At 35.6% G+C, this 14,022-nt stretch overlaps 1 protein-coding gene across 2 annotated transcripts in view; it reads right to left on the reverse strand.

Annotated features, from left to right (window-relative positions):
- Window positions 1-2,426: 2,426 nt before the first annotated feature.
- The window catches only part of TTLL6 (tubulin tyrosine ligase like 6), a 45,873-nt gene continuing 34,277 nt past the window's right edge, over window positions 2,427-14,022 (reverse strand). For both annotated transcript variants that reach the window (XM_087948204.1, XM_026669527.2), the window contains 4 exons: window positions 7,288-7,584; window positions 6,151-6,514; window positions 4,410-4,613; window positions 2,427-3,156 (listed from right to left, as the gene is read on the reverse strand). In XM_087948204.1, coding sequence (XP_087804330.1) covers window positions 4,411-4,613; window positions 6,151-6,514; window positions 7,288-7,584 — 864 coding nt within the window. In that variant the 3' untranslated portion in view covers window positions 2,427-3,156; window position 4,410. The remainder of the gene's footprint in view (window positions 3,157-4,409; window positions 4,614-6,150; window positions 6,515-7,287; window positions 7,585-14,022) is intronic.

A 14,022-nucleotide genomic window follows, 5' to 3' on the forward strand; every position in this document is an offset into this window, starting at 1 on the left:
CTTTTAGAAATATTAACAGATAACTATCTACCCTATAATTCCAATTGCATTGAAAATACATTGGCAAATAATTCTAGACTTCTTAGGGATGGAAGGCAATTTTTGTAATCTGAATATTTCAAGTTCTACAACCAGAATATATTTTCTTTCAATGAAGTCAAACTTGCATTTGTTCTGGGGCAGAATTTGTTTTTGGTTTAACAGAATAACAGAGTTGGAAGGAACCTTGGAAGTCATCTGGTTCAATTCTCTACTCAAGCAAGAGACGCTATACCATTCCAGACAAGTGGCTCTCTAGTCTCTTCTTAAAAACTTCTAGTGATGGAGCATCCACAACTTCTTAAGGCAAGCCATTCCACTGGTTAATTGTTCTCACTATTAGGAAATTTCTCTTTAGTTCTAGGTTGCTTGTCTCCTTAATTAGTTTCCATCGTTTCTTGTTTTGCCTTCTGGTGCTTTGGAAAATAGATTGACCTCCTTTTATTTGTGGCATCCCCTCAAGCACTGGAATACTGCTATCATGTTACCCCTAGCTCTTCTTTTCACAAGACTAGACATACCCAAATCCTGCAAGCATTTTTCATATATTTTAAGTTCCAGCACTCTAATCATGTTTCTTGCTCTTTCTACATTCTTTCCAGAGTCTGGAAGTCTTTTTTATAATATGGTGACCAAACTGGATGCAGTATTCCAAGTGTGGTCTTATTAAGGCTTTATGAAGCAGTACTAGTACTTCAGATGATCTTGATTCTATCCCTCTATTAATGCAGCCTAGGATTCCATTAGCTGTTTTGGCTGCTGCCAGAGATAGTTACATATAGCTCATATTTAAGTGATTGTCCACTAGGACTCCAAGATCCCTCAGTGGAAAAAGCAAAATGATCAGATTTCTGGTTGATAGTCATCTCTCCTTGCATCAGAACAGCATTATAGTGAAGTTGGCAACTGAATGCAGAATTCAGCCTGCTAAAATTATCTTCGAATTAAGGAGAGATCTTGGAGATTACCATGTGAACTCTGTATAGCTGCTCCTTATGAGTGGACCACAGAATCTAAATTTTTGTGATCAGCTTATGTCGCGCAGTTGCAAGTTTTTGGAAGAACCATCTTTGTTCACTGTCATTAAAACTTTTTTAAGGACATGAGAATCTCATTTTTTTTAATCATTTGAATTATGTTATTGTTGCTTTGAAAAATTAGGATCATTCAGAATGGCAAGTTATAGTGCATTCTTAAGGCAACATGAATTGCCTTAAGAGAAAAAAATTAAACATGATTTTAAAGTTTTTGAAAAATATTAGCCTTTCAAGTAAACAGCTAAAGTGTGTTTGGAATACTGATTTTAGAAAGTTAACAATGGATTAAGGATTTAGGTGGACTTGGAATTCCAAAATAGTTTACTCCCCTGGGAAACTATCATTATTTAGATTTTCTTCAATCAAAATAAGAAAATGGGATTTTGAAAGTTGAACACTAGAGGAAGCTAGAGGATAACAAGAAGTATAATTAAATAAATGAAATAAAATATTGTAACAGTGAGCTCTCTGGGTGAAATTTATGAAACATGGTCTTTGAAACTTTTAGAAATGATGGGTAGATGGACTGTTATGGAATAAAGAACAAGTTCTCAGAATAAGTTTGAAATCAATCTTAATATGAATATAAATTTGGTGAGAAAGACACAAAAAAGGATGTACTAGACTTGCAAATGAAATAGGATGATGTTTCATTATCTAAAGGGGATATCTAACTACTACATCAGAAAAGAGATATTAATAATTTTCATAGGATATACAAAAGGTATCTATTAAAGTCTTGAAATATAAACTTTGTCCCCTGGGCATACAAAGAATGCCGATTCTAGAAGCTTCTTTAGAAAGGACAAAAAAGATGATAAGAAACCTAGCTCTGGGACTCTATTTGAAGGGATTAAGAATTAAGATAGTTAAATGTATAGAGCAGGAATATAGGGTTGAATTATTTGATCAAGGTTAAGATAATTAATCATAGCTGATATCCTTTATTGGACTTTTGCTGATAAGAAACAAATGATGAGTATTTTAGATTTTGTTTTTAGTTAAAAAGATAAGATTTGGGGTGAAGAGAGTATATGGTGTAATTTAAGAGATAGCAATAAATTACATTATTTAAATTGTCATTGTTGAAATAAAGAGGGAAGGTACTTTTTTTTTCTTTTTTACACTATTTTCTTTTTCCTTTTCTAATTCTTATATTTTTGTAGTTAGTGTAGTTTTTATTCCTTTTAATTGTAAACTTTAATAAAATTGTTTTAAAGGTAAATGTATTATATTTCTATTATATTTAGTATTAATAAATTTGAAAAAAAGACACAAGGACCATAGCAAATGATGCAAAATCATACAGATTTCAAGGTTTATTTCATTGAGAAATACAAAATCCCTTTGCATATGAATCTTTGCCATTTTAAAAACTCTATTTAGATCTATGAATTGTCACATAGTTCTTTCCTCTGATTTTTTTAAAATGAAAAGCAGCTTTGAAAGCTGCAACAGAAAACAGAAGGTGGAATAGCAGCTACTGTTGAGTCCTGTATGTTTTCCACAATAGGTAAAATAATAGAATGGGGAAAATGTTTAAATGAATAGATAACTGGAGGGGAATAATTAAGCAACACTTAAGTTTTCTACCGAAACCTCCAAGACTTATTTTTTTATTTAAAAAACAAAATCAGGAAAAAAAAACCACTATATATTGGGTCATGTTCATTCCTTAGGAGCCAGTCTACAGTACACAGAGCAAGACAGAGGTACAGAAATACACGACTGGGAGTAGTACAAAAGATCACATCTCTATATTTGAAACTCATTTAATGCAGCATTCATTAAAAATGTACAGGAGAGGACTTCTCATTTAGGAAATTATAGATAGTTGCATATTTCTTCAAGAAGTAGAAAAATCAGGACATTCTGCTATCTTAAGATCCACTTAATCTAAAAAATGCCCTATCACTTCATAGCTCAAATTTAATTAGCTGCGTGGAAGCTCCTTTCAATAGGATTATGCTTGAAAAATGTATAGTTCAATTGTTCAAATAGTTCTCGGTTCTCTTTAATAGAAAGCTGTTTCTTCTGGGCTTCAGTGCCGTCCAGTGCTTGCAGATAATTCATTTAGACCCTGGGGGGGGGGAATAAATTATGTATTTAACTATTTTAAAATATCCTATTTATTTACTAAATTTACAGTATACTCTGTTTTGAAATTTGCACCATTAAAGCTGACATCGGCCAGAGCATAGAAAAACTCAAAGAAGTAGTTCAAGAAGGAAGATGTGGAAAGACCTGGCCCATAGAATTGCCAAGAGTTGGAGATGACTGAATGGATAACATCATCATCCTAAAGTTTGACAAACTTACAAAATTAATCTCAGCCTTTGTGATAACTATGGTAATTTGCACTGGTACTCTTGGGAAAGTTTCTGACTATGCAGTGGCTGGTTGGATTTGCTTATGTAGTTCTAATCTGATTTCAGGTCGACTTGCCATAATTATTAAAACCTGAGAACAGCCTCAATTCTAGCATTATAAAAGAATTCTTCCAAAACTCAATCCAGGGCATAGGTACATGCATCGTCCTAATGATCTCAATTTAATACAGACAACCCTTGACGGTTATTATGGTCATAAGTCATTATGATTGTAAAATGGGTTAGTGACATGATTGACCTGATTTTACGACTTTTTTGTGGCGGTTGTTAAGCAACCCACCCTTTCTTAAGGGTGCTGGTTTTTGCAAAACCGTTGTAAAACACAGGTCTGCGATATGCTGCAAATGGAAATGAATGTGACTATTTTGCCAAGTGCCTGAAGTGTACTCACATCACTGGGGTTATGGGGGAAGCCTGCCTGTCTGAACTTTGGATCCACATCATAAGTCTCCTTTCTCAAGTAAGTTTCAATAGATGCTAAATGGATTGTTGTAAGTCAAGGATTATCTGTATTCAAAAAGTTTCAGTTCTTTAGTACCCGAAAATGTTGAAATATATGTTATAGGGTTGTTGAAATTAGTGACAATGAAGTCAGAACTGAACAAAATGTTTACTGTCTAGGACAATAAGCTCTGCTTCTGGACTAGAATTTATTGCTGTGTTAATAATTAAATGCTGGAAGATGTAGCTTAATAATCCCTGGAAGGGCCTTTCGTCTTCCCCATGGGGGAATAGAAGAAACAAATAAACATTACTAAGTAGATGAAGGAATGTTAATTCCAATCTGCTTGCCCTAGTACACACTTTTTAAAATTAATGCATCAGGGACAGAACCTAATGAGATCCTCTTTTCTTAAACCTCCAGTCCCTCCCAATATGTAGAATGTTAAATCTCCACCACAGATTCCCAGGCAGTCACCCTTGTTACGTGCTCTTCCTTTACCTTAAAAATAAGGACTACTTTTCACTCTAGGGTTACGAGCTTTTGTTGACTGGCTGTTCATCTGTGAGATCACCAGCAAATCTTGCAAGCCGTGTTGCTGAACCGTTGGCTTCTGCAGGCTGAAGTGAATATTATAGTATTTTGCTGGCTTCCTGTCAAAAGTGCTTCTGGTCCCTACGACTTCTCTGGAGAGGTAAGCACTTTCTGTGTAACATTATGGAAAAAGGGGAAAAAAGCATAGGTTATGAGAGATTATATCCAGCAGGATACCAACCCCACTTTTCTTGGATTCAAGCAATTGTCAAGAAGAATGAACTGGCAAGGAGGTAAGTGGGGCTACTATTGCAAGGCCTGTAGAAGCACATGAGCTCTCTGTTCTTCACGCTTCATCATTCATCTGCTAGGGCAAGAATCAATACATCATACTGTGTTATTATTAATAGTCTGTCTACTTCTCTTTCCTTCCTACTATCAGCTAAAAGATTGGCACCGGATATTTCGTGTGCGTCCTCATTCTCAGCACTGTTTAAAAGAAAAAGAGAATACATATCACTGCAAACATAAACAAACAAACAAAAAACCACAAGCCTACGAGCCAAGCTCCTCCTTCTCCCGGCAAACACCGCTGTGATTAGAAAGATTTTATCTATCTGTTTATTTATTAAATTTATATGCTGCCTGTCACTGAGCAAGTGAGTGAGTGAGTCCATCCCTCCCTCACCCACCTCTTTTCTTCCCTCCCTCCTGCTACTATCAGAACTATGCAAATTGAAAAGCGATGGAAGCTATCATCCATTTCAGAACATCTGAATTGCCCAGTTAAGAAAGGCTGTTTCAGAAACAATCTTTTCAGGTAGCAAGCATCATCTTGTGATTTTGTGTGTGGTGATGAAAGCCCCAACAATAAAATAAATTACAAATGGCTGAATCTCAAGACTTTGGCAGAATTTCAGGTTTCTCATCCCCAAATCTCAGGAAATGTCATTTTTGCCTGAAAGCTTGCAAGATTTTAGCATGCTCCCCTAAAATCTTTTTTGATATTTTTGTGTGCCCAAAATCTCATGCAATTCACATGGAGTAATCATAAATAGTATAAGCAAAAAATTTGGCTCACACATTCTCCTTCAATCTTCTCCTCCTGTAGACATTCTGTATTAGATTTTCAGAAATCAAATGTACCTTTAAACTTCAAAAATCTTAATTGTCTTTTGATTTTAGCTTATTCAGGCAATTCACTAAATAGTGTGCCAGCAATTGGAAAAACTGTACTTGGCTTTTAAAAATAATGTAACATTTGTTTTTCTGATAAAGAACAGGAAACCTGCAAATCTAGGCCTCAATATGCTTTACATTTTATCTGAGCAATCCTTAATAAGGAATTAATTAATGGTCATATTAAGAGACCAAAACTCTATTGCTCAACTGATAACTATTTCTAGGGCCTTGAAACCAGGGAAAGTAAAGTTTGTTCTCTTGGAAGACTTCTGCAGACAAAAAACTCACAGTATGAATTCATCTTATGCCATATCCTTTCTTGTGGATTAGAAGAGGTAATACTGTTGAACAATTTAACATATCTTGATGGTAGTTACAATTTGATCGGAAGTATTATTCTCAAAGCCCAAGAAAAAGCTTCTATTTCAGGATTAGCATGCATACAAATGGTGAAATCAACCCCTCCCCCCCTTTTTTTTACAGATCCAAAATTGATTAATACAATAGCCAAGAAAATGGCTCTCACTTGCTCGATTGGTGGGGTGTTGAGACTGGACTTGACAGAGATGTTGTAATTGCTTCTCAGATGATGTAAATTGTTTGCTGAAAAATTCTGAAATAAAGAAAGATGTTTTTTCCCTGCCATTCTCAGAAAATTTCTTTCTCATTGCCTTGACTGCTGACTGTGATGAAATTGCTTTTCTTCCAACATATTGGAAAGACAATTCACCAAATGGGTGGAAATTTTTAACAGTTGGAGTTTCACAGGCACCTTTGTTTTTCGCAGTTTTGCTCCTCAGATGATGTTTGATCATTGCTGGAAAATGTTTGTCAGGATGGTATGAGTTTTGTTTACTGCATGCTTTTGTAGATCCATTTGATGGTTGATGCTGGTAAGAAAGAGAAAGATGCTCAGGGATACATTTGCTTCATAATCTCATTCATTACCCAGCTGTTAAAGAGATCCAGAGAATGTGTTAAATAAGTATAGGCAACTTCATTTCAGAATGGAGCTACGCTTTTGGGGAGGTGGATTCTCCAAAATATTTGGACATAACATCACAGTAAAGCAAAGGCACAACATCACAGAATCAGCCCCAAATTTTTGGCACTTCCTTCATCCCTTGGGATGCATGTTGGATTTAAATAAAATATGTCAAATGGAATGAAGCATTGGTACATTATGTTATTATTATTTCTTAGATCTAATCTTATGTCCCTCAACTTTGGTGGCACAATCATGGATGGAGAGATGCAAAACAACTGCATGCCATCCTTTTTTTGAAAGTAACATGTGGTCCATAAGTTGCCCATTTTTATCTTAAACATATAATATATAAACATATATAAAGATATAAGCTTTTATCCCACTGATTAAATCAAATTAACCTTACCATTCTACTAAATATTAGTATTCATTCATTCCAGTAGGTTAGAATTAATGAAAAATGGACAGCCTAGAACCAAAGTGAAATGTGTATAGTCCCCTTATCTTTGATTTGATAAAGCAACTTTTATTGCTTTCACAACATGAAGCCAAAACAAGAAAAAGTGAACAATTTTTGGTTTAAAAGCTTGCTCTGTGTTTGTTGCATGGTGTGGTATTGTGATCTCAGAAACAGTGCAGCAATAATGCTGCAAAGCCTGTGGCTTTGTTACTTACCTTTGTTCTAATGCTCATATTAGTTGCAGAATGGTGAATATTAGTGGTACTCCTCAGTTCTGGCCTGGAATTAGATTGTTCTGGAATGCTGGATGAATTCTGACAGGTCAAATCAGGCACAGAGCTGTAAGGCCTCACTGGATGCTTTGCCGAATAATCTGGGTTATCTGTTTCAGCGCTGTTATGTGGGGAAATATTTGAAGATTCACAGAACACTTCTTTCTTGGGCTCTTGTTCATCCAAAATATGTTCAAGCAGGAGAACAGTCCCCAGTCCTGATTCTGAACAAATCTGAGTCTGTGTAAGAAAGGAAAAAGCAGCTCCAAATAATATTAAACTATGATAACAATGGTTAGATTGAAGTTCATTGACATCAACAATATGCACAATGTATACATTAAAATTACATCAAAAACATTAAAAAATGACTTTAAGTGCTGAATAAATTGCAAAGGTACAATGGTTATACTTTATTCTCATTATTGTAAAAAACAAACAAGCTTGAAGATTAATTTTTTTAAAGCTTGGTATAAAACTTTAATTGGATCTGGAAGCTGGAAAATCTTTTTTTAGATGTTTGTCACATAAATTTAAGCAATTTCTTCATTGCTGAAAAAAATCTATCTTGAATTCCAAGAAAGATATACTCACCAGATCAGTATAAGAATCAAAGGTTAAGGCAAACCCTAATTTTATATGTTGAAACTTCACTCTACCTCAGGGGTGTCAAACTTGATTTCATTGAGGGCCACATCAGGGTTGTGTTTGACTTCGGGAGGCCGGGTGGGCATGGCCAGCTCAACATCATTCATGTTGGGGGTGCCTGTGGCGGCCCGACTGCTCTGCCAGCGGAAACAGGTTTCTGCCACCCTTTGCCAGCAAAAACAGAGCTTGGGAGGGCTGCCCGAGGCCCTCACATGCTCTGTTTTTGGCTGTGACAGCCTCCTGCAACTCTCTGCCAGGGAAAATGGAGCTCAGGAAGGCCACCCATGGCCCTCCTGAGCTCTGTTTTCGCTGGCAGAAGCACTGCAGGCCAGTCCTTTGCTGTTTCCAGGGCAGCCCCATGGGCCAGTTCCAAGCACCCCGTGGACCGGATCCGGACTGGCCCTTGAGTTTGACACCCCTGCTCTCGCAAATCTGGTCAATGGTACAGATAGAGCTCAAGCACATCCAGAGGGCCACTTTTGCTCATTCCTGCAGGATGAAAACCAAGAGATCTTCAGGAGATTTGTCCGTCTGTCTGTCTCCCTCTCTCATCTCCTTTCCAATATCTCAAGCTACTTCCCAAGCAGCTTTCCTACACAGCTTTCCCTTCTTATTAAAATATCTCAGAGAATCACATTGTTTCTGATTATCTTAACCTTTTAGACATATAATGAAGTTCAGCCCTATTATGAATTGGCTAGATTGCATTCAAACGAAAGAGGTCAAGTAGAGAATAGGTTAAAATAGAATAAGCATACTCGAAACCCCTAATATACCACAGATTGAACATTTACCACATCTAACTTTAATGCTATTATTATTTTATTAATGCTATTATAATTTATTATTTATTTTATGTCCAGAAGGCACTATAAAAGTTTAAGGTGTGATAACCATGGAAATCATATACTTTTTGATTACATATTGTATAATTTATGTTCAAAACCAGAAGTCTTCCTCAAAATCTATGTTCTTATGAAACTCTTCTGCAAGCCCATAGGGTGATCTTTTAGTCCTCATACCGTGGCCTCATCTCTTGCCCCTGGGATATAGCTCAGTATTTTTAACAATACCACTTATCTTCTAATATGTGATATCTCATCTGGAATCATTCCCTTAGCATCAGTGTACGCCAAAGAGATTAAGGTTCTCATACCCAGCTACTTTTTGGGGGTAAAAAGATAAAAATAAATTAGAATAACTCAGTAATCCATATTTTCCGGTGCTGATTGCTTGCATTTTACTGGGTAAATTTAAAAGGTGCTTTGCTCTGATTTTCCAATTGAGTTCTTAATCATTAAACCTGTTTATTTTGTTTATTTCCTGCGAGATTGGTTTATCTCCTAAGCTGAACAAAGGCTGATACTACTAATCATACACCTTGATATTCTATCATGAAACAGCTATTTTGAGCATTCTTAACTTGAAATAAATTATAGTGGCTTGTTTAAAAAAAAAAGATGATTTGCATTACAACAGTTGTTGCTGAACCACTTTGTAGCTCGTGATTGTAACATATCTGTCTATCTGATAAAATATTGCTAAAGGAAGGAAGAGTTTATATGGATAAGTTGCATGTATTTTTGCTTTGTTTTATTTTGCAGGCAGGTAGGAAAGCAATAAAATAGTATGTGTATTTAAATGCAATATTGTATTTTACATCTGGGAGTTGGGAGTTATATAACTGAAAAAGTACAAGCACCAAAATTGATTTACTGCTTTGTTGAACTTTGATGTATGTATTGGTATTATATCCTTTTGATGCTAAACATCATTCATTTGAAAATGTAAAAAAGCTATGTTGTATCTTGATGATCTATCAGTGAACTACATATAACTCCTAGCTGGTGTGATAGGGCAATACTTTTACAAAGTAGTCTCTAATTTGAAAATCCTAGTTTCCACAAAGTAGCATATAAACCCAATGGCAAAATGTTCAAAATATTATCTGATAAATGTCCTTTTATATAGAGATGCTGTATGTTGATTGCCATGACTTTTCTCCATTTTGCCAAAATACACAGTACCAGATAAAAACCATAACAATCCAAAGTTATGACTGATGGCAGAGATCCCTATTTCTAGACAATACTGGTGAGAGTCATAATGCATGGCTAATTGTAACTTTGGAGAAGTAAATGTAAAGAACAGAAATGAAATATGAAACAAATATACTACATTTTGCAAAATTAAAAGAAAGGGGAAGGATGTGTTAAAGATGAGAATGAATTAGGTCTGATATTTTGGAGTGAAATAATGCATACATGCATAGAGGAGAAAACAAAAGGTTAATCATCAATGTGTCTGTAGGTATTAGCTAATGTCATTTAGATTCCTGTGGATGCATATGAAAATAAGAACTCATATACTAATGAGAATTGCATGCTATTCCAGTGAATGTTCCTAATTAAGAACCTGCATGCAGTAAGGCAAACCAAGTATGGGGACAGCTACCTCCACTCTTACAACCTAAGGCAATACCGATCAGTAGAAAGAAGCATCTTATACATATTCATCTCCTATGTTACCAGTGCCAAATATGAGCATTTACAATAGAACAAAAATGAATATCAGTTGTCATGGAAATGAGATGTTCGAAGAAAGCTGCTAAAGCAAACAGAAGAGATAAAATCAGAAATGAGATCATAAGAGAAAGAACTGGCATAGAACCAATCTTAAACTACAACAAAAACAGCAAATAAAGTGGTTTGTTCACTTGGAGAGGATTTTCTGGGATTCCATACCATACCCAGGCATATACAAAAAGAGGAGGTCAAAGAACATGAGGCAGACCAGAAGAACTTAAAGAAACATCAAAGACATTATAATAGCATCAAATTACAATGGTTGAGGTCACCAGAACAGCAAGAACGAGAACTTTGTATTTCCCTCACCATCCAAAGTGGTAAAAGAGGAAGTAAAGAATAAGAAATATGATCCTAGCAAAAACCCCAAGTTATGCTTGTCTTCAGCTGAAATTGGGGGAGCAGATACAGATAATCAGAGTTGGAAGGGACCTTGTAGGTCATCTAGTCCAACCCCCCGCCCAAGCAGGAGACACTATACCATTTTTGACAAATGGCAGTCCAATCTCTTCTTGAAAGTCTCAAGTGATGGCGCTCCCACAACTTCCGAGGGCAAACTGTTCCATTGGTTGATTGTTCTCACTGTTAGAAAGTTTCTCCTTATTTCCAGGTTAAATCTCTCCTTGTTCAGTTTCCATCCATTATTCCTTGTCTAGCCTACAGGCGCTTTAGAAAATAGCCTGACCCCTTCCTCTCTGTGGCAGCCCCTTAAATATTGGAAGACTGCTATCATGTCTCCCCTGGTCCTTCTCTTTACTAGACTAGCCAAGCCCAGTTCCTGTAACCGTTCTTCGTATGTTTTAGTCTCCAGTCCCCTAACCATCCTGGTTGCTCTTCTCTGTACTTTTTCTAGAGTCTCAACATCTTTTTTATAATGTGGTGAACAAAACTGGATGCAGTACTCTCGGTGTGGTCTTACTAAGGCTTTATAGAGTGATATTAGTACCTCCCTTGATTTTGATTGTATCCCTCTGTTAATACAATTTAGGATTGCATTAGCTTTTTTGAGTGCTGCTGCACACTGCTGGCTCATATTTAGCTGGTTGTCCACTAAGACTCCAAGAATCCCTCTCATAGTTACTGCTATTGAGCTTAAATGTGCTTTCTATAATATGTACAAAATGTGACGGGGCCATTCAGGGATGCCAAAATGAAGGAGAATAGAGATGTTTTACAAGTATCTGCTATACTTCAAAATGCAGTATGTAGCTTAAAAGTAAGCATTTATCTTAACTATTATTTTATGGAGTACCACAAAAGCTGTGTGGAGAAATGCTAATTGGAAGGAGGGGAAAAACAGATGGAATAACTATCAGCTGAAAGAGATCTTGGATGAGAGGAAAAAAGATAACATTAAAAAGATTGCTGCAAAAAGAGGAAGGTGAAAAAATACATTTTACGAAGTTTATAGATAGAATAAAACTATTTTTAAATCTTTAATATACAATTGTAGATTGTCAACCCTAAATTTGAAAATTACTGTTATCAAACTCCAAGATAGTTATGTTTCCCAGAGAAAAGTGAATGATTGCAAATAATACTGTATATACTCGAGTATAAGCCTAGTTTTTCAGCCCATTTTTTGTGCTGAAAAAATCCCCCTCGGCTTATACTCGAGTCAGATTCCCTCTGAAAAAAAAATGGTGTGGAGTCGCGGCCTCCGGCGGCAGCGACTCCCAACAGCCCCAGCCGGGAAGGGAAAGGCAAAAGCGCTTTGCCTTTCCCTTCCCGAGGCGGCAGGACTGGGGCCGCGCCGACGGTAGTGACTCCTGACTCAGGGGGCCTCCGAGGAAGGGGAAGAGAGTGACTCCTGCCTCCCGCTGTCATCATCATCTTCTTCTTTTGGGTTAGTGAATCAATTAAACCTTTCATGATAGTGAGATCGTTTCCCAAATTAATTATTTTTATTTTTGAAATTTACCAGTAGCTGCTGCATTTCCCACCCTCGGCTTATACTCGAGTCAATAAGTTTTCCCAGTTTTTTTGTGTAAAATTAGGTGCCTCGGCTTATATTCGGGTCGACTTATACTTGAGTATATACGGTAAATAAATTCAAAAAAATTAGAGCAAGCAGATGAATCTGTATATTTTGGTAGAATGTTTGGCAAAATAGATGGAGAATTTCTAAGATGTAAAAATACTTATGGCATGTAGCAAAAATGAGTACTGAAACAGACAAAATATCTTTGTACTGTATAAAATGTAATTATAATAAAGTACTCTGTGTGATAAAACAGGCGGAAATAATTTATATAATGATTAGATTATGAATGTATGTGGATTGAATATAAAAATGAATTACCAGAATGAAAGGAATAACACTGAGGTAGTTTGACCAAATAAGACAAGAAAAATAAGTCACAAAACAAATATATGAAGGAAAAGTGAATGGGTCAAGAGAAAGGGGAATATTGATCAGGCAGAACTGATGAAATCCTGAAAAATATAGGTGAAATGTTTACAGGGTGGTATATAAATCAGTATATAGTGGAAGCGAAGACTGTTGCAATCATAGAAAATTATGGAGAAATACAATGAAAGGTAATGGTATAAACTAGATTGACCTCCTCTTATCTCTGTTTCTTTTAATTAATATTTCTTACCTCTTTTCTGCACTTTGTATAATACTGCTTACTCTGAAATATGATGGATATGTAAGTATGAAAAATATGTTTCTAACTGAGGGCCATTTTACAAAATTTGATAAAGTATAAAAATTAGGGCATGTCAAATTTTTCAACTTTCAATTTCCAAACATTAAGGGTGCTCAAAAGTTGTGACATGTCTTGAGAATGTGAAATTTATATAAACTGTGAGTAATGACTATGAAAAAATAGCACAAAAGATTTGTAACCAACTGACACACTGTATGTATATAAAATAGAAGGTGGTTTTATGTTTTTATGTATTGTTTGTATATGTTTGTCTTAAAAAATAAAAACTTTTTTTTTAAAAAAAGTTGTGACATGTCTTAGGGATTGTAAAGATATTTTGGTTACTTTAATATAATTTAGATGTGCTTGGTAAATAACTGCATCAATAATATAACTTTTTAACATTTTGTTTCTTTCATTTCACAGGTACAGCTGTCTTTCTGTTTTTGTTAAACATTATTTTGTCTGAGAGTGTTAATACCAGAAGTGTATTTTATTTATTTATTTATTTATTTATTTATTTGATTTGCCAATTGTTTACAAGATAGTAAGTATAAATGTATACATAGTTGTGAATACATGAAATGGGTACATATAAGAAAAATAAAAGAAGAATAAGAGAAACAATAGGACAGGGACGGTAGGCACATTGGTGCGCTTATGCACGCCCCCTACATTATTCAGTATTCAGCAGGTTCTGACCAGTTCTGGAAAACCGGTAGCGGAAATTTTGAATAGTTTGGAGAATCGGCAAATACCACCTCTGACTGGAGATTTTATAGTATGCTTCC

This window comes from Notechis scutatus, chromosome Z (genome assembly GCF_049901735.1).
Source record: "Notechis scutatus isolate UNSWTSFEM ecotype Mainland chromosome Z, rNotScu1.2, whole genome shotgun sequence".
NCBI lineage: Eukaryota > Metazoa > Chordata > Lepidosauria > Squamata > Elapidae > Notechis > Notechis scutatus.